This window comes from Melopsittacus undulatus (genome assembly GCF_012275295.1).
Source record: "Melopsittacus undulatus isolate bMelUnd1 chromosome 2 unlocalized genomic scaffold, bMelUnd1.mat.Z SUPER_2_unloc_1, whole genome shotgun sequence".
NCBI classification, from domain to species: domain Eukaryota; kingdom Metazoa; phylum Chordata; class Aves; order Psittaciformes; family Psittaculidae; genus Melopsittacus; species Melopsittacus undulatus.
The window spans coordinates 141567-166026 of NW_022993931.1; the positions used below are offsets into that span (position 1 = coordinate 141567).

The window sequence follows — 24460 nt, forward strand, 5'->3', positions numbered from 1 at the left end:
TTGAATAAAGGAAACGCTTCTGCTCCATCTGGAATTGGGGGTGCTGTGGGGCTGGGGGGGGTGGGGGTAGGGAGGGATATGGGGGGGTCCTGCTCCCTTTGGGATTGGAGGGGGGGGCCCCCATTTATCTGTGCTGGGAAAGGGGGGGTCCCTCCAGGGGCCGATACAGGGGATGGGACCCCAAAGGTGTCCCGGTGCCCACTGCGGCTCTCGGGCCAGAGCCCCCGTTCCGTGTCCCCCCCCTCCCTTCCCGGTCTCCCTCCCCCGGTGCTCCCCATCTCCCCTGTGCACCCCCCCACCGCACCCCATCTCCATCTCCCCCCGGTGCCCCCCCCCGTGTCCCCGTCTCTCGGGGCTCCCCCCCGGTGCTCCCCATCTTCCGGTGCTACCCCCCCGGTGCCTCCCCCTTCACCCCCATCAGTGCCCCCCGTGTGCTGCCCCCTCCGCTCCCTCCTCCCCCGTTCCCTCCCCCCTCTCCCCGCCCCTCCTCTTCCTCCCCCGGTCCCCCCCCCCCATCTCCCCCCCTGTCCCCGCCCCTCCCCCCTGTCCCCGCCCCCCCCTCCCGTGCGCGCTCCCGCTCGGAGCTCCCCCCTGTCCCCTCCCCCGTCCCCGCCCCTCCCCCGCCCCTCCCGTGCGCGCTCCCGCTGTGTCCATGGCGTGCGCGGGGGGCGGCGCGGGGCCCCCCCCGGGTTGGTACCACCGGGACCTGAGCCGGGCGGCGGCCGAGGAGCTGCTGGCGCGGGCGGGACGGGACGGGAGCTTCCTGGTGCGGGACAGCGAGAGCGTCAGAGGGGCCTACGCACTGTGCCTGCTGTGAGCGGGGGGGGGCACCGGGGGGGGGGTAACGGGAGCGGGGGGGGGAACCGGGACGGGGGGTACGAGCGGTGCCTGCTGTGAGCGGGGGAGACCGGGGAGGAGGGGGGGGGCACTGGGGGTAGGCACCGGGGGTGGGGGGGGGCACCGGGGGTACGCACTGTGCCTGCTGTGAGCGGGGGGACCGGGGAGGGGGCACCGGGAGCGGGGCTGAAGGGGGGCACCGAGGGTACGCACGGTGCCTGCTATGAGTGGCGACACCGGGGCCGGGGGGGGGGGGGGCACTGGGACTGGGGGTACACACTGTGCCTGCTGTGAGCGGAGGGATCGGGACCGGACCGGGGGGCTCCGGGGCACCGGGGGGGGCATGCACGGTGTCTGCAGTGAGCACAGGGGGCACTGGTGTCTTCCCCGAGGGTTCCTGTGGGATCTGGGGGGGCACCGGGGGGGGGTCTGGTGGCACCCATGGGACATGGGGGGCACCAGCACTGGGGGGGAGATTGGGAACTGGGGAGAGCCAAAGGGGGGGACTTGGGGGGCACCCACTTGGGGCTGGGGGCACTGGGGCCCTGGCACTGACAGACTGGGGGATATGGGGTCCTGCATGGGGGACACTGGCACTGGCAGGGGACAGGCCCTGTGGAGCTGGGGGAGGGACATCATCCACCCCATACGTGGGGGTCCCTGAGGGCTGGGGGGTCCCTGTGCCCATGGGTCACCCTATAGAGCTCAGGGGTCCCCAGGGTGTTCTTGGCACTTCCTGGTGCTCCCAGTGCTCCAGGCTGTGCCTCGGGGCCCATTGTGGTTGTGGCACCTCCAGTTTGGCTCTTTGCTCCCGTGGGCTCCTTATGGCAGAGGAGAGAAAACTGGGAATTCCTGACATGTGCCACATCCATTCACCCATCCATCCTCAATCCATCCCATCCATCCATCCGTCCGTCCGTCTGTCCGTCTGTCCATCCATCCATCCCATCCCATCCACCCATCCATCCTCCATCCATCCATCCATGCATCCATCCATTCATCTTCCATCCCTCTCTCCCTCCCTCCCTGCAGCCCCTGCTCCCGCTGTCACAGCCGGTCCCCGGGTGCCTGGGGTGCCCGATGGGGGTGCCCCGGCTCCGGTATCGGTGCCATGGGAGCGGCTGTTCCATGGGGATGCCGGTGCCGCAGGGGGTGGTTGGTGCCGGTGCCACCGGGGGCGGTTGTGGCCGCGGCCGGAGCCTATAAATAGCCTGGGAGCAGGAGCAGGAAAGGGAATTGTGCCGGGAATGCGGCGGCCGCAGCTTCCGGTGACCCTGCGGGCGGCGGCGGCTGCCCCTCTGCCGGCCCCCACGGTCCCTGTGGGCCCCCAGTGTCCCCAAGTGCCCCCAGTGTCCCCATGGGCTCCCAGTGTCCCCCAGTGTCCCCCATGGGCTCCCAGTGTCCCCCAGTGTCCCCCATGGGCTCCCAGGGTCCCCATGGCCCCAGTGCATGAGGTGGGCACCTCTGTGGCACCGGTGGGGATTGCCCCCCCCCCATTGGTGGCAGTGACCCCAGGGACAGCACCCATGGGGTCCCCAGCACCCCCCATCTGCCACCCCCCCCGTACCAACCCAGTTACTCAGGGACCCCCCCGTGCTTGTCCCCCCATTGGGGTTCCTGCTATGGGACCCTCTTGTCCCCCAGTTTGGGGGTGCCCGTATTGACCCTGTGCTGGGGCTCCCCATGCACCCCCCATTGGGGCTCCAGCTATGGAGACACATGTCTCCCCCCCAACTTGGGGGTCTCCGTGCGGGCCCCATCACCCCCCAGTTTGAGTTCCTGCTATGGCTCCCCCTTGTCTCCCCCAGTTTGGGGCCCCCTGTATTAACCCTGTGTTGGGTTTCCCTATGTTCCCTTTATCACCCGTCCTTGCTGTTCCTGCTATGGGGACTCTTTGCCCCCATAATTTGGGGGTCCCAGCATGCCCCGCATCACTCTCCTATTGGGGTTCTTGCTATGGGGACTCTGATGGTGCTTTAGGACTTGGGGCTCCCTGTGTGTCCCCCCAATCCCACCACTTGTGAGGGTCCCATAGGGAACCCCTCAACACCAGTTTGGGATCCCCATGTTGCCCCCCCTCTGGCCTCCATTGTCTTGGGCACCCCCAGATCCCAATGGGGCCTCATATGGCCTCATATGGCCCCAGATCCCATATGGGCCTCCATGATCACCCTGGCTCGGTATTGGGGGGGGCAGAAATGGGGGACCCTCCACTGTGGGGAGCAGGGGACTTGGTCTGTGGGGCGCCATGAAGGGACCTGGTAGCATGGGGTGACATGAGGGGACCTGGCACTATGGGGAGCAGATGACATGAAGGGGCCCAGCGCTGTGGGGTGGCACTGGGGGGAGACCCAGCACCATAGGGATGGATGGCACTGGGGAACCTGGCACTGTGGGCAGTGAGTGCATGAAGGGATCTGGCTTCCATTGGGAAAGGAGCTGCTTCCCACTGCTCCAGGCTCTGGACATGGGGGTCAATGGTGGGGGGCAAGTTGGGGGTCACTCTGGGCCCCCAGCACCCATCCAGGACCCCCAGTGTGCCCCCCCCGAGCCATCTTCCCAGGGGATCCACACTGAGACCATAGGGAATGTGGCCCTGGCACCCTTGTGATGCTCATGGGTGCCCTATGGGGGGGTCCAGCCCTATGGGCGCCCCCATGGCTGTGGGGTGCAGAGGGGGGGACCCCTCCGCACCCCTCCCTGACGCCCCCATCACCGGCAGGTTCCAGAAGCACGTGCACACGTACCGGATCCTGCCGGATGAGGAGGACTTCCTGGCTGTGCAGGTGGGGGTCACCCCCCCCCCCCGGGACATGGGAACCCCCAGTGCTGGGGATGGGACATGGGGCTGCAGCGACCCTTACACCCGGTGTGCTGTGTGGGGCTCAGTGCGGTGGGTGCCGGTACTGGTACCAGTACCGGTACCGGTGCTGCTGTTGGTGCCGGTACCGGTGCTGCTGCTGCCGGTACCGATGCTGCTGCCGGTACCGGTGCTGCTGCTGCTGGTACCGGTGCTGCTGTTGGTGCCGGTACTGGTGCTGCTGCTGCTGCTGCCGGTACCAGTGCTGCTGCCGGTACCGATGCTGCTGCCGGTACCGGTGCTGCTGCTGCTGGTACCGGTGCTGCTGTTGGTGCCGGTACTGGTGCTGCTGCTGCTGCTGCCGGTACCGATGCTGCTGCCGGTACCGGTGCTGCTGCTGCTGCCGGTACCGGTGCTGCTGCTGCTGCTACCGGTGCTGCTGCTGCTGCCGGTGCTGTTGCCGGTACCGGTGCTGCTGCTGCTGCCGGTACCGGTGCTGCTGGTACCGGTGCTGCTGCTGCCGGTACTGGTGCTGCTGCTGCTGCCGGTACCGGTGCTGCTGCTGCTGCCGGTACCGGTGCTGTTGCTGGTACCGGTACCGGTGCTGCTGTCGGTGCCGGTACAGGTGCTGCTGTTGCTGCTGCCGGTACCGGTGCTCCGGTGTCTGTGGCCTCTCCTCTCCTCGGCCGTGTCCCGCCCGCGGCGCCGCCGGTATTTATAGAGCAACAAAACGCTCTTTGTGCCGGAGGCAGCCGGAAGGAGCTGCTTCCAGGAGGGGGAGGCTGCGGGACCGTGTCTGTGCCCTGCCTGCACCCGGCACCCTGCCTGTGCCCTGCCTGTGCCCTGCACCCTGCCTGCACCCAGTGCCTGCACCCTTCACCCTGCTTGCACCCAATGCCCTGCCTGTGCCCTGCCTGTGCCCTGCCTGTGCCCAGCACCCTGCCTGCACCCAGCGCCTGCACCCTTCACCCTGCTTGCACCCAATGCCCTGCCTGCACCCAGCGCCCTGCTTGTACACTGCCTGGGTCCAGCACCCTGCCTGTACCCTGCATCCTGCCAGCACACTGCCTGGACCCAATGCCCTGCTTGCACCCAGCACCCTGCCTGTACGCTGCCTGGACCCAGCACCTTTCCTGTACCCTGCCTGTGCCCACTGCCTGTGCCCTGCACCCAGTGTCCTGCCTGCATCCAGTGCCCTGCCTGTACCCAATGTCCTGCCTGCACCCTGCCTGCACCCAGCAGCACCTGCAGCGCCCCCTAGCGCTCAGCACCACGGGCCAGGCCCTCACCCTCCATGTGGGGATGCCCCGGACGGGACCCCGCAAGGGCTCCGGGTGTGCAGCTCCGGGTGTGCCGCTCCGGGTGTACTGCTCCGGTTGTGCCGCTCACATCCCCGTGTCCGCAGACATCCCAGGGGGTTCCGGTGCGGCGGTTCCAGACGCTGGGGGAGCTGATCGCGCTGTACCTACAGCCCAACCAGGGGCTCGTCTGTGCCCTGCTCTTCCCTGTCGAGCGCGACAAGGACCGCGATGCTGCCGAGGACCGCGACTACTCGGGTATGGGGGGGGCTTGGGGACCCCATAGCCCTTATGGACCCCATAGCCCCTTGGGGATCCCATAGCCCCTTGAGGACCCCATAGCCCCTTGGGAACCCCATAGCCCCTGGGGACCCCATAACCCCTGGGGACCCCATAGCACCTTGGGGACCCCATAGCCCCTGGGGACCCCATAGCCCCTGGGGATCCCATAGCCCCTTGGGACCCCATAGCCCTTGGGGACCCCATAGCCCATTGGGGACCCCATAGCCCCTGAGGATCCCATAGCCCCTTGGGGATCCCATAGCCCCTTGGGGACCCCATAGCCCCTTGGGGACCCCATAGCTCCTTGGGGATCCCATAGCCCCTTGGGATCCCATAGCTCCTTGGGGATCCCATAGCCCCTTGGGGATCCCATAGCCCCCTGGGGACCCCATAGCCCCTGGGGATCCCATAGCCCCTTTGGGATCCCATAGCCCCTGGGGATCCCATAGCCCCTGGGGACCCCATAGCCCCTGAGGATCCCATAGCCCCTTGGGGACCCCATAGCCCCTGGGGATCCCATAGCCCCTGGGGACCCCATAGCCCCTGGGGATCCCATAGCCCCTGGGGACCCCATAGCCCCTGGGGATCCCATAGCCCCTGGGGACCCCATAGCCCCTGAGGATCCCATAGCCCCTTGGGGACCCCATAGCCCCTTGGGGACCCCATAGCCCCTGGGGATCCCATGGCCCCTTGGGGACCCCATAGCAACTTGGGGACCCCATAGCCCCTTGGGGATCCCGTAGCCCCTTGGGGACCCCATAGCCCCACAGGGCTCTGCCTCACCCGCGCTGCCCCATTGCAGATGGGGATGATGAGAAGCCCCCGTTGCCACCGCGCTGCGGCTCCAGCAGCGGCTGCAGCACCTCGGGGGGGCTCAGCCCAACTGGCCCCACAGCGGCTGTGCCCGATGGGGCAGCCGAGAGGTGAGGGCAGCAGCACCGTGTCCGGTGCCCCCCGTGCCCCCCCAATCCCTGTGCATCTGCTGCTCCATCCTATCCCTGCCCCATCCCATCTCTGCTGCATTCCTGCTCCATCCCTGCCCATCCACTGCCCCATCCCTGCCCCTCCCCATGCCCTGCCCCATCCCTGCCTATCCCCTTCCCCATCCGTGCCCCTCCTCTGCGCCATCCCCTTCACCATCATCCCTGCCCCATCCGTACCCCATCCCATCCCTTCTCCATCCCTGCCCCGTGCCATCTCTGCCCATCCCATTCACCATCATCCCTGCCCTATCCCTGCCCATCCACTGCTCCATGCCTGCCACTCCCCATCCTCTGCCCCATCCCTGCCCCATCCATTCCCGTCCACTGCTCCATGCCTACCCCTTCCCATGCCCTGCCCCATCCCTGCCCACCCCCATCCCCTCCCCACCCCCTCTCCCCTCTGTTCCTCCGCAGCCCCAATGGTCCGGTCCTGCTGCCCCACGAGTACCTGCGCAGTGCTCAGTACTCTCAGGACCTGGCAGGGGTTCAGGGGGGGGGCAACATCCCTGCCCCACCTGAGCCGAGCGCTGAGCACCTCCTGCCGCCGGCTGCACAGGTGGGTGCGGGGGGGGGGTCTGGAGGGGGGGGGTCCGGAGGTGGGGGGGTCTGGAGGGGGGGGGGTCTGGAGGGGGGGGGGGGGTCCGGAGGGGCGGCCCCCACTGATCCCCCCCCGCAGTGAAGGGGGGGGTCCCGGGGAGCGGGGTCGGGAGGTGGGGGGTCCAGAGGTGGGGGGTCCGGAGGGGTGGCCCCTGCTGATCCCCCCGCAGTGAAGTGGGGGGGTCCGGAGAGGGGGTTCCAGAGGAGGGGGGGGTCCGGAGGGGTGGCCCCCGCTGATCCCCCCCCCCCCCGCAGTGAAGTGGGGGGGTCCAGAGGGGGGGGGTGCGGAGGGGTAGCCCCCACTGATATATCCCCCCCCCGCAGTGAAGTGGACAAGGTCCTGGCAGGGCTGGAGACCCTGGCCAAGGTGTTCGACCCCCAGAGCGCCCCCAGCGTGGGCAGGGCCCTGCAGCAGGTGAGGGGGGGTCAATGGGGGGGCATCAATGGGGGTTTCAATGGGGGTGTCAGTGGGGGCATCAATGGGGAGGTCAATGGGGGCGTCAATGGGGTTGTCAATGGGGATGTCAATGGGGGTGTCAGTGGGGGTATCAATGGGGGTGTCAGTGGGGATGTCAATGGGGGCATCAGTGGGGGCATCAATGGGGTTGTCAATGGGGGTGTCAGTGGGGCCATCAATGGGGGCGTCAATGAGGTTGTCAATGGGGATGTCAATGGGGTTGTCAATGGGGGCATCAATGGGGGTGTCAATGGGGGCATCAGTGGGGGTATCAGTGGTGACATCCATGGGGATGTCAATGGGGGTGTCAATGGGGGCATCAATGGGGCATCAATGGGGATGTCAGTGGGGACATCAATGGGACACCCCCGGAGGCTGTGTGGACGCAGCTGTGGGATGTGGTGGGAATGCACTGAGAACACGATGGGAATGTGCTGGGGATGTGGTGGGACCATGGTGGGAATTCACTGGTAATGTGGTGAGGTCACACTGGGAGTATGCTGGGGACATGGTGGGAATGGGTGGGAGCATGGTGGAAGTGTGGTGGGAACACACTGGGAATGTAGTGGAAACATGGTGGGAATGCCCTGAGAGCCGTAATGGGAATATGGTGAGAATTCACTAGGAATGTGGTGGGAAATTCACTGGGAGTGCACTGGGAATGTGCTGGGGACATGGTAAGAATGCACTGGGAATGTGGTGGGAACATGGGAACACACTGGGAGTATGCTGGGAATGTGCTGGGAATACACTGGGAACACTGGGAATGTGGTGGGACTGGTGAGAACATACTGGGAATGTGGTGGAGGTCCCACCATCCACTATGGGTGGTGGGACAGCCATTGAGAAACATCCACCCATGGTGGTGGGGGGGTCCTGATGCTGTGAGGGAGCTGGGGTGGATGTGGGGCACTGGGGTAGATGTGGGGCACTGGGGGTGGATGTGGGGCACTGGGGGTGGATGTGGGGCACTGGGGTGGATGTGGGGGTCCCATCCTGCTGTGGCCCTGTTGCAGCCCATGGGGCAGGGAGGGGAGCAGGAGCTGGAGACGCTGGTGCTGAAGCTGTCGGTGCTGAAGGATTTGCTCTCCAGCATCGAGAAGAAGGTGAACTGGGGGGTCCCAGCATGGGGGGGGACGGGTTGGGTCCTGGACCAGGTATGGCACCAGCTGGGGTGCAATGGGGTGGTCCCATGGGTGAAGGTTGGTGGGTGCGGTGCTGGGCTGGCTATGGACCCCATGGTGATGGGTTGGTGGGCATGGTGCTGGGTTGACCATAGACCCCATGGGTGATGGGTTGGTGGGACTCGGTTGACCCCATGGTGAAGTGTTGGTGGATGTGGTGGTCGGTGCTGAGTTGCCCATGGACCCCATGGGTGATGGGTTGGTGGATGCAGTGATGGATTGACCATAGACCCCATGGTGATGAGCTGGTGGATGCGGTGCTCAGTGCTGGGTTGACCATAGTGTGATGATGATGATGATGCTGATGGTGGTGGTGTGATGATGATGATGGTGTGATGGTGATGATGATGGTGATGATGATAATGATGGTGGTGGTGATGGTGGTGTGATGGTGATGATGATGGTGGTGGTGTGATGATAATGATGATGATGGTGGTGGTGGTGGTGTGATGATGATGATGATGATGGTGGTGGTGTCATGATGGTGATGATGATGATGGTGGTGGTGTGATGATGATGGTGTGATGGTGATGATGATGGCGACGATGATGATGATGATGGTGTGATGGTGATGATGATGATGATGATGGTGGTGGGGCCTCCCCCAGGCGCTGAAGGCTCTGCAGGAGATGAGCTCTGCCCCCCCCAGCACCCCCCCACAACCCCTGACCCGCAAGGCCAAAAGCATCCCGGTGCAGACCTTCGAGGTGAGCCCCATCTGCCCCATGGGGAGGGACATGGCTTGGGCTCAGCACCAGCTGCACCCTTGGGGGGGGGGGCTCCGGTTGTGTCCCCCCCCAACACCCGGTCCCATAGGTGAAGCTGGACGTCACCCTGGGGGATCTGACCCAGATCGGGAAGTCCCAGAAGTACACCCTGAGTGTGGATGTGGAGGGGGGGAAGCTGGTGGTGCTGAAGAAGCAGAAGGACACACAGGAGGACTGGAACACCTTCACCCATGACAAGAGTGAGGGGGCACCCATGGGGTGGGATGGGGGGTTCTGGTGTCCCCATGGCTCATCCCAGTTGTTCCCAGTCCGGCAGCTGATCAAGTCCCAGCGCGTGCAGAACAAACTGGGCATCGTCTTCGAGAAGGAGAAGGACAGAACGCAGAGGAAGGACTTCGTGTTCGCCAGCGCCAGGGTGGGACCCATGGGACATGGGGGGTCCCCATTGGAGGGGGGGGGGTCATTGAAGATGTGGGGTCCATTGGAGATGGGGGTTCCGTTTGAGATGGGGGTTCCATTGGAGATGGGGGTCCCATTGGAAATGGGGGGGTCCCCATTGGAGATGTGGGGTCCATTGGAGATAGGGGTCCCATTGTAGATGGGGTGTCCCATTGGAGATGGAGGTCCTATTAGAGATGGGGGTTCCATTAGAGATGGGGGTTCCATTGGAGATGTAGATCCTATTGGAGATAGGGGTCCCATTGGAGATGCGGGTTCCATTAGAGATGGGGGTTCCATTGGAGATGTGGGTCCTATTGGAGATAGGGGTCCCATTGGAGATGTAGGATCCATTGGAGATAGGGGTTCCATTGGAGATGGGGGTTCCATTGGAGATGTGGGGTCCCCATTGGAGATGTGGTTCCCCATTGGAGATGTGGGGTCCCCATTGGAGATGTGGTTCCCCATTGGAGATGTGGGGTCTCCATTGGAAATGTGGGGTCTCCATTGGAAATGTGGGTCCCCATTCAAGATGTGGGTCCTGCTTGGAGATGGGCGATGCCCCCTGGAGTCAGGGGTGCCCATTGGGGACAAGAGGGGTCCCCAGTGGGGATGGGAGGGTCAGGATTTACCCCCTGGCTCCCCATGGGATGGGTGCTGGTGGCTGAGGGATGTGCTCCTGCGCTCCCTGCCTGCCCCATGGGGTGCTGGGTTTGGGGTCCCCACTGAGCCCCCCCTGCCCCACAGAAGCGAGAGGCCTTCTGCCAGCTCCTGCAGCTGATGAAGAACCGTCATTCCCAGCAGGATGAGCCCGACATGATCTCCATCTTCATCGGCACCTGGAACATGGGTGAGTGGGGCTGGGAATGCGCTGGGAACACACTGGGAATGCACTGGGAACACACTGGGAATGCACTGGGAATGCGCTGGGAATGTGGTGGGAACACACTGGGAATGCACTGGGAACACACTGGGAATGTGGTGGGAACACACTGGGAATGCACTGGGAACACACTGGGAATGTGGTGGGAACACACTGGGAATGTGCTGGGAACACACTGGGAATGTGTTCGGAACACACTGGGAATGTGCTGGGAACACACTGGGAATGCACTGGGAGCACACTGGGAATGCGCTGGGAACACACTGGGAATGTGTTCGGAACACACTGGGAATGTGCTGGGAACACACTGGGAATGTGCTGGGAGCACACTGGGAATGCACTGGGAACACACTGGGAATGCGCTGGGAACGCACTGGGAATGTGGTGGGAATGCATTGGCCGTGTGTTGAGAACATGCTGGAAATGTGCTGGGAATGCGGTAGGAACACACTGGAATGGTCTTGGAACATGGTGGGAATGTACTGGGAACATGGTGGGAATGTGGTGGGAACACAGTGAGAATGTACTGGGAGCATGGTGGGAACCTGCTGGGGAAGTGGTGGGAACATGGGGATGCACTGGGAATGTGGTAGGAACATGGGAATGCACTGGGAATGCGCTGGGAATGTGGTGGGAACATGGTGGGAATGTACTGGGAACATGATGGGAACCTGCTGGGAAAGTGGTGGGAACATTGGAATGCACTGGGAATGCACTGGGAGTGTGGTGGGAACATGGTGGGAATGCATTGGGAATGCCATTGGAAAGTGGTGGGCACACATTGGGAGTGTGGGTTTGGGGGTGTCCCATGAGCTCCAGCACCACCTTTGGCTGCACCCCCCAACCCCCCCCGCAGGCAGCGTCCCCCCCCCCAAGAGCATCTCCTCGTGGGTGACGTCCAAGGGCCTGGGCCGGACGCTGGAGGAGGTGTCAGTGACCATCGCACACGACATCTACGTGCTGGGCACACAGGAGAACTCTATGGGGGACAAGGAGTGGGTGGACTTTGTGCGCGCCGCGCTCAAGGACTGCACCGACCTCGAGTACCGACCGGTGCGGGGGGGGAGACACCCGTGGGGGTGATGGTGACACTGGGGGTGATGGTGATGGTGACACTGAGGGGTGATGGTGATGGTGGCACTGAGGGGTGATGGTGATGGTGACACTGAGGGTGTTGGTGATGGTGGCACTGAGGGTGTTGGTGATGGTGACACTGAGGGGTGTTGGTGATGGTGACACTGAGGGGTGTTGGTGATGGTGACACTGAGGGGTGATGGTGATGGTGACACTGAAGGTGTTGGTGATGGTGGCACTGAGGGGTGTTGGTGATGGTGGCACCGGGGGCAGTCAGTATTGGTGTCACCGGTGGTGCTGGTGACACCGGGGTCGCCGCAGGTGGCAGTGCAGGCGCTGTGGAGCATCAAGGTGGTGGTGCTGGTGAAGCCGGAGCACGAGAACCGCATCAGCCACGTCAGCACCTCCAGCGTCAAGACCGGCATCGCCAACACCCTGGGTATGGATGCGGTGATGGACGGGGGGTGGTGCACGCGCCGCGGCTGTGCCAGTGCCCATGGGGGGCTGTGCTCAGGCCCTGTCCCCCTCCCCCCCGGTCCCCATAGGGAACAAAGGCGCTGTTGGGGTCTCGTTCATGTTCAATGGCACCTCCCTGGGCTTCGTCAACTGTCACCTGACCTCGGGCAGCGAGAAGACGGCACGGTGAGAGACATAGAGCACCCACAGAGCACCCATGAGCACCCATAGAGCATCCATGGAGCACCCAGAGACACACAGAGAGCACCTATAGAGAACCCATAGGGAACCCATAGAGCACCCATAGAGCACCCACAGAGCACCCACAGAGCACCCATAGAGCACCCATGAAGCACCCATAGAGAGCACCTAAGAGCATCCACAGAGCATCCATAGGGCACCCATGGAGCACCCATGGAGCACCCATAGAGAGCACCTTAGAGCATCCATAGGGAACCCATAGAGCATCCACAAAGCATCCATAGGGCACCCATAGAGCACACAGAGAGCACCCATAGGGCACCCATGGAGCACCCATAGAGAACCCATAGAGCATCCGTAGGGCACACAGAGAGCATCCATAGGGCACAGAGAGCACCCATAGAGCATCCATAGAGCATCCGTAGGGCACACAGAGAGCACCCATAGAGCATCCATAGAGAGCACCCCTATAGCATCCATAAGCATCCATAGGGCACACAGAGAGCACCCATAGAGCATCCATAGGGCACACAGAGAGCACTCATAGAGTACCCACAGCAGCCATAGAGCACAGAACACCCACAGAGCACCTGTAACACTCTCAGCACCCGTAACACCCGTAGCACCCATAACACCCATAGCAGCCATCAGCATGCAAACAGCACCCTCGAGCAGCACACAAATAGGACCCAACAGCACTGAACATCACCCAGCAGCACTGAACATCACCCCCAGCACCCCCATCACCCACAGCACCCACAGCACCCACATCACCCAGCAGCATTGAACATTACCCACAGCACCCCCATCACCCCCATCACCCCCATCACCCCCATCACCCCCATCACCCTCATCACCCCCATCACCCCATCACCCCCAGCATCCCCATCACCCCCATCACCCCCATCATCCCCATCACCCCCATCACCCCCATCACCCACATCACCCCCATCACCCCATCACCCCCATCACCCTCATCACCCCCATCACCCCATCACCCCCATCACCCACATCACCCCCATCACCCCCATCACCCCATCACCCCCATCACCCTCATCACCCCCATCACCCCATCACCCCCATCACCCCCATCACCCCCATCACCCCCATCACCCCCATCACCCCATCCCCAGCACCCCCTGACGGTGCCGTGTCCCCACAGGCGCAAACCAGAACTACGTGGACATCCTGCGGCTGCTGTCGCTGGGGGACAAGCAGCTCAGCTCCTTCGACATCTCCCTGCGCTTCACACACCTCTTCTGGTTCGGGGACCTCAACTACCGCCTGGACATGGACATCCAGGTGAGGCCGCGGCCTCGCCCCCGCGGTGTGCGCCGGTGCCGGTCCTCACCCCCCCCCGGCCTCCATCTGTCCCATAGGAGATCCTCAACTACATCGGGCGCCGGGAGCTGGAGCCGCTGCTCCGTGTGGATCAGCTCAACCTGGAGAGGGAGAAGCACAAAGTGTTCCTGCGCTTCGGTGGGCACCGCGGTGGGGTCCATGCTGCTGACCCCCCCCCTGGGCTGCTGACCCCCCCCCAGCCGCTGACCCCCATGTCATGTACCTGCTGCTGACCCCCCCCGGGCTGCTGACCCCCATGTCCTGTACCTGCTGCTGACCCCCATGTCATGTACCTGCTGCTGACCCCCATGTCATATACCTGCTGCTGAACCCCCCCCTGGGCTGCTGACCCCCATGTCATGTACCTGCTGCTGACCCCCCCCCCCCCCGCTGACCCCCATGTCATGTACCTGCAGGGGAGGAGGAGATCACCTTCCCCCCCACATACCGCTATGAGAGGGGATCCAGGGACACATACGTGTGGCACACGCAGAAGCCAACGGGGGTGAGTGGGGATGGGGGGGACGTGGTGGGGATGGGGCATGGAATGGGTTATGGTGGGATGGGGGCATGGAGGGATGGGGGCATGGAGGGGATGGGGGCATGGAATAGGGTTATGGTGCAATGGGGGCATGGAGGGGGTGTGGGATGGGGGCATGGTGGGGATGGGGTCATGGAGGGATGGGGGCATAGAAGGGATGGGGCATGGAGGGGATGGGGCATGGACGCGATGGGGGAATGGTGGGGATTGGGGCATGGAATGGGGTTATGGTGCGATGGGGGCATGGAGGGGATGGGGGCATGGAGGGATGGGGGCATAGAGGGGATGGGGGCATAGAGGGCATGGGGCATGGAGGGGATGGGGCATGGAGGGATGGGGGCATGGAGGGGATGGGGACATGGCAGAATGAAGGTAATGGTGTGGATGGCATCATGGAGGGATGAGAATAATGGTGGGATGGAGTCCTGGAAGGGTTAGGGTTAGGGTTAGGATGGGATGGGGGCATGGAGGGATGGGGGAATGGAGGGATGGGGGCATGGATGGGATGGGGGCATGGAGGGGATGGGGGAATGGAGGGGATGGGGGCATGGAGGGATGGGGGCATGGATGGGATGGGGGCACGGAGGGGATGGGGGCATGGTTGGGTTTGGGGTCTCATGTTGGGCTGGGGGGCTCAGTGTGTGTATGTGGACCCCCAACCTCCCCCATTTCCCCCCACTGCTCCTCACCCCCCAGGTCCGCACCAATGTGCCCTCATGGTGCGACCGCATCCTCTGGAAGTCCTACCCCGAGACCCACATCAACTGCAACGCCTATGGTGAGCAATGGGAGCCCCGGACACCATGGGCACCCTGACCCCCCCATGGGCACCCTGACCCTCCCATGGGCACCCTGACCCACCAGTGGGCACCCTGACCCCCCCCCCATGGGCACCCTGATCCCCCATGTGTACCTGACCCCCCCATGTGTACCTGCCCCCCCATATGTACCTGACCCCCCATGTGTACCTGCCCCCCCATGTGTACCTGCCCCCCCATGTGTACCTGACCCCCCCATGTGTACCTGCCCCCCCATGTGTACCTGACCCCCCCATGTGTACCTGCCCCCCCATGTGTACCTGCCCCCCCATGTGACCTGACCCCCCATATGTACCTGACCCCCCATATGTACCTGCCCCCCCCATGTGTACCTGACCCCCCCATGTGTACCTGACCCCCCATGTGTACCTGCCCCCCCCATCTGTACCTGACCCCCCCAGGCTGCACCGATGACATCGTCACCAGTGACCACTCTCCCGTCTTCGCCTCCTTCGAGGTGGGAGTCACGTCCCAGTTTGTCTCCAAGAAAGGTGCCCAGTCCCCCCAGTCCCCCCAGTCCCATCCCCGCATGTCCCACCCCCCCCCTCGGCACAATGGGGGGGTCCCGGGGGGTGCCCCATGCTCCGGGTACCCCCCAGGGCTCCCCAAGACCTCGGAGCAGGCACACATTGAGTTCGAGAGCATCGAGGCCATTGTCAAGACCTCCAGTCGCACCAAGTTCTTCATTGAGTTCTATTCCACATGCCTGGAAGGTGATGGGATTGGGGGGGTTTGGGGTCCTGGGGGGTTTGGGGTCCGGGAGGGGTTTGGGGTCATGGGGGTGTTTGGGGTCTCAGAGGGTGTTTGGGGTCTCAGTGGGTGTTTGCGGTCTCAGGGGTGTTTGGGGCCTCAGGGGTGTTTGGGGTCTCAGAGGGAGTTTGGGGTCTCAGGTGTGTTTGGGGTCTCAGAGGGTGTTTGGGGTCTCAGGAGGTGTTTGGGGTCCCAGGGGGTGTTTGGGGTCCCTGTGGGTGTTTGGGGTCCCACGTTTGCTGTTTGATGTCCCCATCCCCAGAGTTCAAGAAGAGCTTCGAGAACGATGCTCAGAGCAGTGACAACATCAACTTCCTCAAGGTGCAGTGGTCGTCCCGGCAGCTGCCCACGGTGAGGGGGGTACAGGCAGGGGAGCCCCCGGTGCCAGTGTCACATCCCATTGCATCCTATTGCATCCTGTATCATCCCATTGCATCCCACTGCATCCCATTGCATCCCATCACATCCCACTGCATCCCATTGCATCCCATCACATCCCATTGCATCCCATCTTATCCCATCACATCCTGTATCATCCCATCACATCCCATTCCATCCTGTATCATTCCATTGCATCCCATGTTAATCCCATCGCATCCCATCATATCCTGTATCATCCCATCACATCCTATTGCATCCCATTCCATCCTATATCATCCTGCATCATCCCATTGCATCCCGTCTTATCCCATCACATCCCATTGCATCCTGTATCATCCTGCATCATCCCATTGCATCCCATCTTATCCCATCACATCCCAACTCATCCTATAACATCCTGTATCATCCTGTCACATCCCAACTCATCCCATCACATCCTGTCACATCCCACCACATCTCATCACATCCTACCACACCCCCACTGCATCCCATCACATCCCATGTCATCCCATCTCATCCAGTCACATTCTATCACATCCCACTGTATTCCATCATATCCCATTGCATCCCATCATGTCCTACCACATCCCACTGCATCCTATCACATCCTGTCTCCTCTCACCCCATCTCATCCCATCCCATCTCATCCTATCACATTCCATCTTATCCCATCCCATCTCTATGCCATCATCTCCCATCCCGTCATATCCTATCCCATCCCATCCCATCCCATCCCATCTCTCTGCCATCATCCCCCATCCCATCATCCCCCATCCCCTCTCCCCCCCAGCTCAAGCCCATCCTGTCGGACATCGAGTACCTTCAGGACCAGCACCTCCTGCTGACGGTCAAGTCCCTGGATGGGTACGAGTCCTACGGTGAGTGCCTCCGGGGGGGGGGGTTGGGGTCGGCATTCCCATGGGATGGCTCTGACCCCATTCCCGGCCGCAGGGGAGTGTGTGATCGCGCTCAAGTCCATGATCGGCAGCACCGCGCAGCAGTTCCTGACCTTCCTGTCCCACCGCGGAGAGGAGACCGGCAACATCCGCGGCTCCATGCGGGTGCGGGTGCCGGCTGAGCGCCTGGGCACCCGAGAGAGGCTCTATGGTGAGGGCACCATGGGGATGGATGGGATCCTCCATTGGGATGTGTGGGACTGCCCATTGGGATGGATGGGATCCTCCATTGGGGTGTGTGGGATCCCCCACTGGGATGGATGGGATCCTCGAGTGGGGTGTGTGGGATCTCCCACTGGGATGGATGGGATCCTCCATTGGGATGTGTGGGATCCCCCACTGGGATGGATGGAATCCTCCATTGGGGTGTATGGGACCCCCCCTTGGGATGTGTTGAATCTCCCATTGGGATGTATGGGATCTCCCACTGGGATGGATGAGATCTTCCATTGGGATGTATGGGAACCCCCACTGGGATGTATGGAATCCTCCATTGGGATGATGGGACCCCCTATTGGGATGATGGGATCTTCCACTGGGTTGTATGGGAACCCTCATTGAGATGTATAGAATCTCCCATTGGGATGGATGGGATCTCCCACTGGGATGGATGAGATCCTCCATTGGGATGTATGGAATCCTCCACTGCTATGTATGGGAACCCCCATTGGGATGTATGGAATCCTTCATTGGGATGATGGGACACCCTATTGGGATGATGGGATCCTCCACTGGGTTGTATGGGACCCCCCATTGGGATGTATAGGATCTCCCATTGGGATGGATGGGATCTCCCACTGGGATGGATGGGATCCTCCGTTGGGATGGATGGGATCTCCCACTGGGATGGATGGGATCCTCCATTGGGATGTGTGGGATCTCCCACTGGGATGGATGGGATCCTCCATTGGGGTGTGTGGGATCTCCCACTGGGATGATGGGATCTCCCACTGGGATGGATGGGATCCTCCATTGGGATGTGTGGGATCTCTTACCTGGATGTATGGGATCCTCCATTGGGGTGTGTGGGATCCTCCATTGGGGTGTGTGGGATCTCCCACTGGGATGGATGGAATCTTCCATTGGGATGTGTGGGATCTCCCACCTGGATGTATGGGATCCTCCATTGGGGTGTATGGGACCCCCCCTTGGGATGTGTTGAATCTCCCATTGGGATGTGTGGGATCTCCCACTGGGATGGATGGGATCCTCCATTGGGGTGTGTGGGATCTCCTACCTGAATGGATGGGATCCTCCATTGGGATGTGTGGGATCCCCCACTGGGATGGATGGAATCCTCCATTGGGGTGTATGGGACCCCCCCTTGGGATGTGTTGAATCTCCCATTGGGATGTATGGGATCTCCCACTGGGATGGATGGGATCCCCCATTGGGGTGTATGGGACCACCCCACTGGGATGATGGGATCCTCCACTGGGTTGTATGGGAACCCTCATTGGGATGTATAGAATCTCTCATTGGGATGTATGGGATCTCCCACTGGGATGGATGGGATCCTCCATTGGGGTGTGTGGGATCTCCCACCTGGATGTATGGGATCCTCCATTGGGATGTGTGGGATCTCCCACCTGGATGTATGGGATCCTCCATTGGGGTGTATGGGACCCCCCCTTGGGATGTGTTGAATCTCCCATTGGGATGTATGGGATCTCCCACTGGGATGGATGAGATCTTCCATTGGGATGTATGGGAACCCCCACTGGGATGTATGGAATCCTCCATTGGGATGATGGGACCCCCTATTGGGATGATGGGATCTTCCACTGGGTTGTATGGGAACCCTCACTGGGATATATAGAATCTCCCATTGGGATGTATGGGATCCCCCACTGGGATGGATGGGATCCTCCATTGGGGTGTATGGGACCACCCCACTGGGATGATGGGATCCTCCACTGGGTTGTATGGGAACCCTCATTGGGATGTATAGAATCTCTCATTGGGATGTATGGGATCTCCCACTGGGATGGATGGGATCCTCCATTGGGGTGTGTGGGATCTCCCACCTGGATGTATGGGATCCTCCATTGGGATGTGTGGGATCTCCCACCTGGATGTATGGGATCCTCCATTGGGGTGTATGGGACCCCCCCTTGGGATGTGTTGAATCTCCCATTGGGATGTATGGGATCTCCCACTGGGATGGATGGGATCCTCCATTGGGGTGTGTGGGATCCCCCACTGGGATGGATGGAATCCTCCATTGGGGTGTATGGGACCCCCCCTTGGGATGTGTTGAATCTCCCATTGGGATGTATGGGATCTCCCACTGGGATGGATGAGATCTTCCATTGGGATGTATGGGAACCCCCACTGGGATGTATGGAATCCTCCGTTGGGATGATGGGACCCCCTATTGGGATGATGGGATCTTCCACTGGGTTGTATGGGAACCCTCATTGGGATGTATAGAATCTCCCATTGGGATGTATGGGATCCCCCACTGGGATGAATGGGATCCTCCATTGGGATGTGTGGGATCCCCCACTGGGATGGATGGGATCCTCCATTGGGGTGTATGGGATCACCCCACTGGAATGATGGGATCCTCCACTGGGTTGTATGGGAACCCTCATTGGGATGTATAGAATCTCCCATTGGGATGTATGGGATCCTCCATTGGGATGTGTGGGATCCTCCATTGGGATGGATGGGACCCCCGTGACCTCCTGCCCCGGCAGAGTGGATCAGCATCGATAAGGATGAGGCCACCACCGGCAAGGGGAAGGTGCCAATGGGTGCCAGGGCCACCCAGGACTATGCCAGGTATGGCCATGGGGGCCCTGGGGGTGTCCCCTGATCCCATGGGATCATGGGTGGTGCTGGGAGCATCCCAATGGGATGGTGGATGGGATGAGGTGGGGATGGTCCCAGTGCTGACTGGCAGGGATGGGCTTTCAGTGCTGGGGGTCCAAGCACCATCCCAGTGCATCCAAACCCCATCCCGGTGCATCCAAACCCCATCCCGGTGCATCCAACCCCCATCCCAATGCATCCAACCCCATCCTGGTGTATCCAACCCCCATCCCGATGCATCCAAACCCCATCCTGGTGCATCCAAATCCCATCCTGGTGCATCCAAACCCCATCCCGATGCATCCAACCCCATCCTGGTGCATCCAAGCCCCATCCCAGTGCATCCAAGCCCCATCCCAGTGCATCCAAACCCCATCCCAGTGCGTCCAAACCCCATCCCGGTGCATCCAAACCCCATCCTGGTGCATCCAAACCCCATCCCAGTGCATCCAACCGCATCCTGGTGCATCCAAATCCCATCCTGGTGCATCCAAACCCCATCCCGATGCATCCAACTCCATCCTGGTGTATCCAACCCCCATCCCAATGCATCCAAACCCCATCCTGGTGCATCCATGCCCTATCCTGGTGCATCCAAGCCCCATCCTGGTGCATCCAAGCCCCATCCCTGTGCATCTGAGCACATCCCGATGCATCCATCCCCATCCCCATCACCCCCATGTATCCTCTCTCCCGCAGATCCTCCACCCGCAAGCCCACATCCGATCCCTGCACCATTGCCAAGCCTGCGGAGGAGCCGGAGCAGAGCAGCAGCATCCCTGCCCCACGGCCCCCAGGCACACACCGCAGGGAGGAGCCTGCCCCCAACCGGTGCGTGTGGGTGGAGCAGGGACCCCATTGCCCATGGACACCCCCCCCATCATCTATGGGAGCTCCCCATCAGTCATGGAACCCCCATCACCCATGGGACCCCCTCATCACCCATGGGACCTCCCCATCACCCATGGCCCCCCCCATCCCCCTATGCCCCCCATCCCCCATTGATCCCCCCATCCCCCATGCCCCCCCCATCACCCATGGTCCCCCCCCATCACCCTTGCCCCCCCATCACCCATGCCCCCCCCATCACCCATGGTCCCCCCCCATCCCCCTATGCCCCCCCATCACCCATTGACCCCCCCATCCTCCTATGCCCCCCCCATCCCCCATTGACCCCCCCATCCCCCTATGCCCCCCCATCACCCATGGCTCCCCCCATCACCCATGCCCCCCCATGCCCCCCATGACTGGTGCCCCCCCATCACTCATTGACGCCCCCCACCCCCCATAACCCCCCTTACCTCTACCCCCAGCCCGCCGCCGGACCCGGACCCACATCCCAACAGCTTCAACAACCCTGCCTACTACGTCCTGGAGGGTGTCCCTGAGCGGCGCCGGCCCCGCAGCCCCCCCCCCCCCTCGGGACGGGAGCTCCTCGGACGAGGACACGCTCACCCTGCCCCCCCCTGCCTTCCCCCCCCCCCCACTGCCCCGGCCCGGCCCCACCGAGGGGCCCCCCCCCCTCGGCCCCCGACGGCTCCTGCTCCGTGCTGCAGATGGCCAAGAGCCTGAGCCAGGAGGAGTTCGGGACCCCCCCACGTCTGACCCATGGAGCATTCCGAGCTCATCCCATACGGGAGAGCATCCAGGAGGAGATGGCCGAGGAGGTGGGGAGCGGGGGGGGGGGCAGCGGGGGAGGGGAGTGGGGTGATGGGAGACGGGAGCAGGGCGATGGGAGCAGGGTGATGGGAATGGGGTGATGGGAGCGGGGTGATGGGATCTGGCCGAGGAGGTGGGGAGAGAGCGGGAGGGCAGCGGGAGATGGGAGCAGGGCAGTGGGAGCAGGAGATGGGAGCAGGGTGATGGGAACAGGGTGATGGGATCTGGCCGAGGAGGTGGGGAGCGAGTGGGAGACGGGGAGCAGGGCAGTGGGAGCAGGATGATGGGAGTGGGGTGACGGGAGACGGGAACAGGGCAATGGGAGCGGGGTGATGGGAGAGGGGAGATGGGAGAGGAAACAGGGCAGTGGGAACAGGGCAATGGGAGGAGATGGGAGCAGGAGATGGGAGTGGGAGAGGGGAATGGGGTGAAGGAAGACGGGAGATGGGAACGGGGCAATGGGAGCCAGAGATGAACGGAAGATGGGAGTGGGGTGAAGGGAGCAGGAGATGGAAGAGGGAGATGGGAGTGGGGCAATGGGAGAGGGGAGATGGGAGAGGGAAATGGGAACGGGAGATGGGAGCAGGGAGATGGGAGAGGGTGATGGGCAATAGGAGAGAGGTGTTGGGAGCAGGAGATGGGAGTGGGGTGATGGGAACGGGGCAATGGGAGCAGGGTGATGGGTGGTGGGTGATGGGTGCAGAGTGATGGGGGTTGATGGGTGATGGGACCCCCCAGTGTCCCTTATGGTTGCTTTTGTGGGAGACCCCCAGGGTGCTGTGGGGCTATGGGGTGCCGTGGGTGGATGTTGGGGGTGCTGTGGAACAGATGGGTGGGTGCCATGGGGTGCTATGGGGTGTCAGTGGTGCTGTGAGTGCTGTGGGGTGACAATGGGTGCTCTCCGCAGGCAGTGGGTGCTCAGGGTGCTGTGGGTGCTGATGGGTGCCCTCCGCAGGCACTGAGTGCTGAGGGTGCTGATGGGTGCCCTCTGCAGGTGGTGGGAGCTGGGGGTGCTGTGGGTGCTGATGGGTGCCCTCCACAGGCACTGGGTGCTGAGGGTGCTGATGGGTGCCCTCTGCAGGCAGTGGGTGCTGATGGGTGCTCTCCACAGGCAGTGGGTGCTGTGGATGCTGATGGGCGCCCTCCGCAGGCAGTGGGTGCTGTGGGTGCCCTGGTGCTGATGGGTGCTGTGGGCTCTGGGGGTGCTGTGGGTGCTGATGGGTGCCCCCCGCAGGCTGTGGGTGCTGTGGGTGCTATAGGTGCTGATGGGTGCTGTGGGTGCTGATGGGTGCTATGGGTGCTGTGGGTGCTGATGGGTGCTGTGGGTGCTGTGGGTGCTGATGGGTGCTGTGGGTGCTGATGGGTGCTATGGGTGCTGTGGGTGCTGATGGGTGCTGTGGGTGCTGTGGGTGCTGACGGGTGTCCCCCGCAGGCCGTGAGTGCTGTGGGTGTTGTGGGTGCTGGAGGTGCTGTGGGTGCTGATGGGTGCTGTGGGTGCCGATGAGTGCTATGGGTGCTGTGGGTGCTGATGGGTGCTGTGGGTGCTGTGGGTGCTGATGGGTGCCCCCCGCAGGCCGTGGGTGCTGTGGGTGCTGTGGGGGTCTGGCTGCGGGCCCTGGGGCTGCAGAGGTACGAGCAGGGGCTGGTGCACAACGGTTGGGACGACCTCGAGTTCCTCAGGTGAGCGGGGGGGGGGGACCCCAAAACACCCCCAGGACCCCCCCAGGACCCATCACATCCTCTGGGGGCTCCCATTGGTGCCTCGGGGGGTCCCCATTGCCCCCCCCCCCCCACCGCATCACCCCATGGCCAGAGCCTGGGTGCCCCCCCCCAAGCCTGGGTGCCCCCCCCAAGCCTGGGTGCCCCCCATGTGTGTCCCCCCCAGTGACATCACGGAGGAGGACCTGGAGGAGGCCGGAGTGCGGGACCCGGGACACAAACGTGTCCTCCTGGAGAGCCTCCAGCTCCGCAAGTAGCGGATCCTGCATCCGGCAGCATCCTGCATCCCAGATCCGCATCCCATTGTCCTGGATCCGCATCCCATTGTACCGGATCCACATCCTGGCAGCATCCTGGATCCTGGATCCGCATCCCAGCAGCATCCCGGATCCTGGACCTGCATCCCATTGTCCTGGATCTGCATCCCATTGTCCCGGATCCTGGATCCCATTGTCCCGGATCTGCATCCCATCATTCCGGATCCACATCCTGGCAGCATCCTGGATCCTGGATCCGCATCCCATTTTCCCGGATCCTGGATCCCATTGTCCTGGATCCGCATCCCATTGTCCCGGATGCGCATCCCATTGTCCCGGATCCTGGATCCCATAGTCCCGGATCCACATCCCATTGTCCCGGATCCGCATCCCATAGTCCCGGATGCGCATCCCATTGTCCCGGACCCCACCAGCACCACCAGCACCAGCCCCCCCATCCTGCGCGCTGGGCAATGGGGGTTTGGGGATGCAGGGGGGGTTTGGGGGTGCTGGGACCTGGTCAGACAATTTCAGGGGGTCCCATATGGGGCTCCCCTTGGTTAAGTTATTTCTTATTTATTGGGGGGTCCTGGGGGGGGTTGGGGTGACCCCCACACCCCCCCCCCGGCCCTCAGGGTGCCCCCATGGCCCCTTGCACCCAGGGAGGAGGAAGCTCTGAGCTATGCTGTGGCTCAGCACAAGTGCCTTCATGATGGGATGTGGGAAACGGGAGATGGATGGGATGGGATGGGGGTGCTCTACCAGCCCCCATGGGTGACACCAGGGAAACCTAACCCTAACCCATTCCCACCCACAGGTTCCCATCCCCACCCATGGGGTCCCCTCAATCACCTATGGGGTCCCATCACCACCCATTGGGTCCCACCACAGTGAGCCCCACCAGTGCCTTCACCCAACACCCCCTCCCATCACCACCAGTGCCTTGGGGTGCCCCCCCCCCTTCCCAGTTTCCCCATCAGGTACTGCTTACTGGATCCGTCCC

General features: G+C 62.6%; 1 protein-coding gene across 1 annotated transcript; it reads left to right on the forward strand.

Annotated features, from left to right (window-relative positions):
- Positions 1-626: 626 nt before the first annotated feature.
- LOC117438032 (phosphatidylinositol 3,4,5-trisphosphate 5-phosphatase 2-like) lies at positions 627-23580 on the forward strand. The gene is given in 30 exon segments (XM_034073392.1): positions 627-813; positions 3560-3623; positions 5043-5193; positions 6020-6140; positions 6615-6702; positions 6704-6756; positions 7122-7212; positions 8271-8360; positions 9047-9145; positions 9255-9405; positions 9475-9581; positions 10352-10454; positions 11344-11540; positions 11883-12000; positions 12107-12202; positions 13381-13520; positions 13598-13697; positions 13976-14064; positions 14797-14878; positions 15320-15409; positions 15518-15631; positions 15931-16019; positions 16840-16927; positions 17001-17156; positions 19708-19792; positions 20522-20653; positions 21136-21252; positions 21333-21489; positions 23055-23161; positions 23367-23580. Coding segments are annotated over 30 exon segments (3327 nt in total). The 5' UTR covers positions 627-652; the 3' UTR covers positions 23458-23580.
- The last annotated feature ends 880 nt before the right edge of the window (positions 23581-24460 follow it).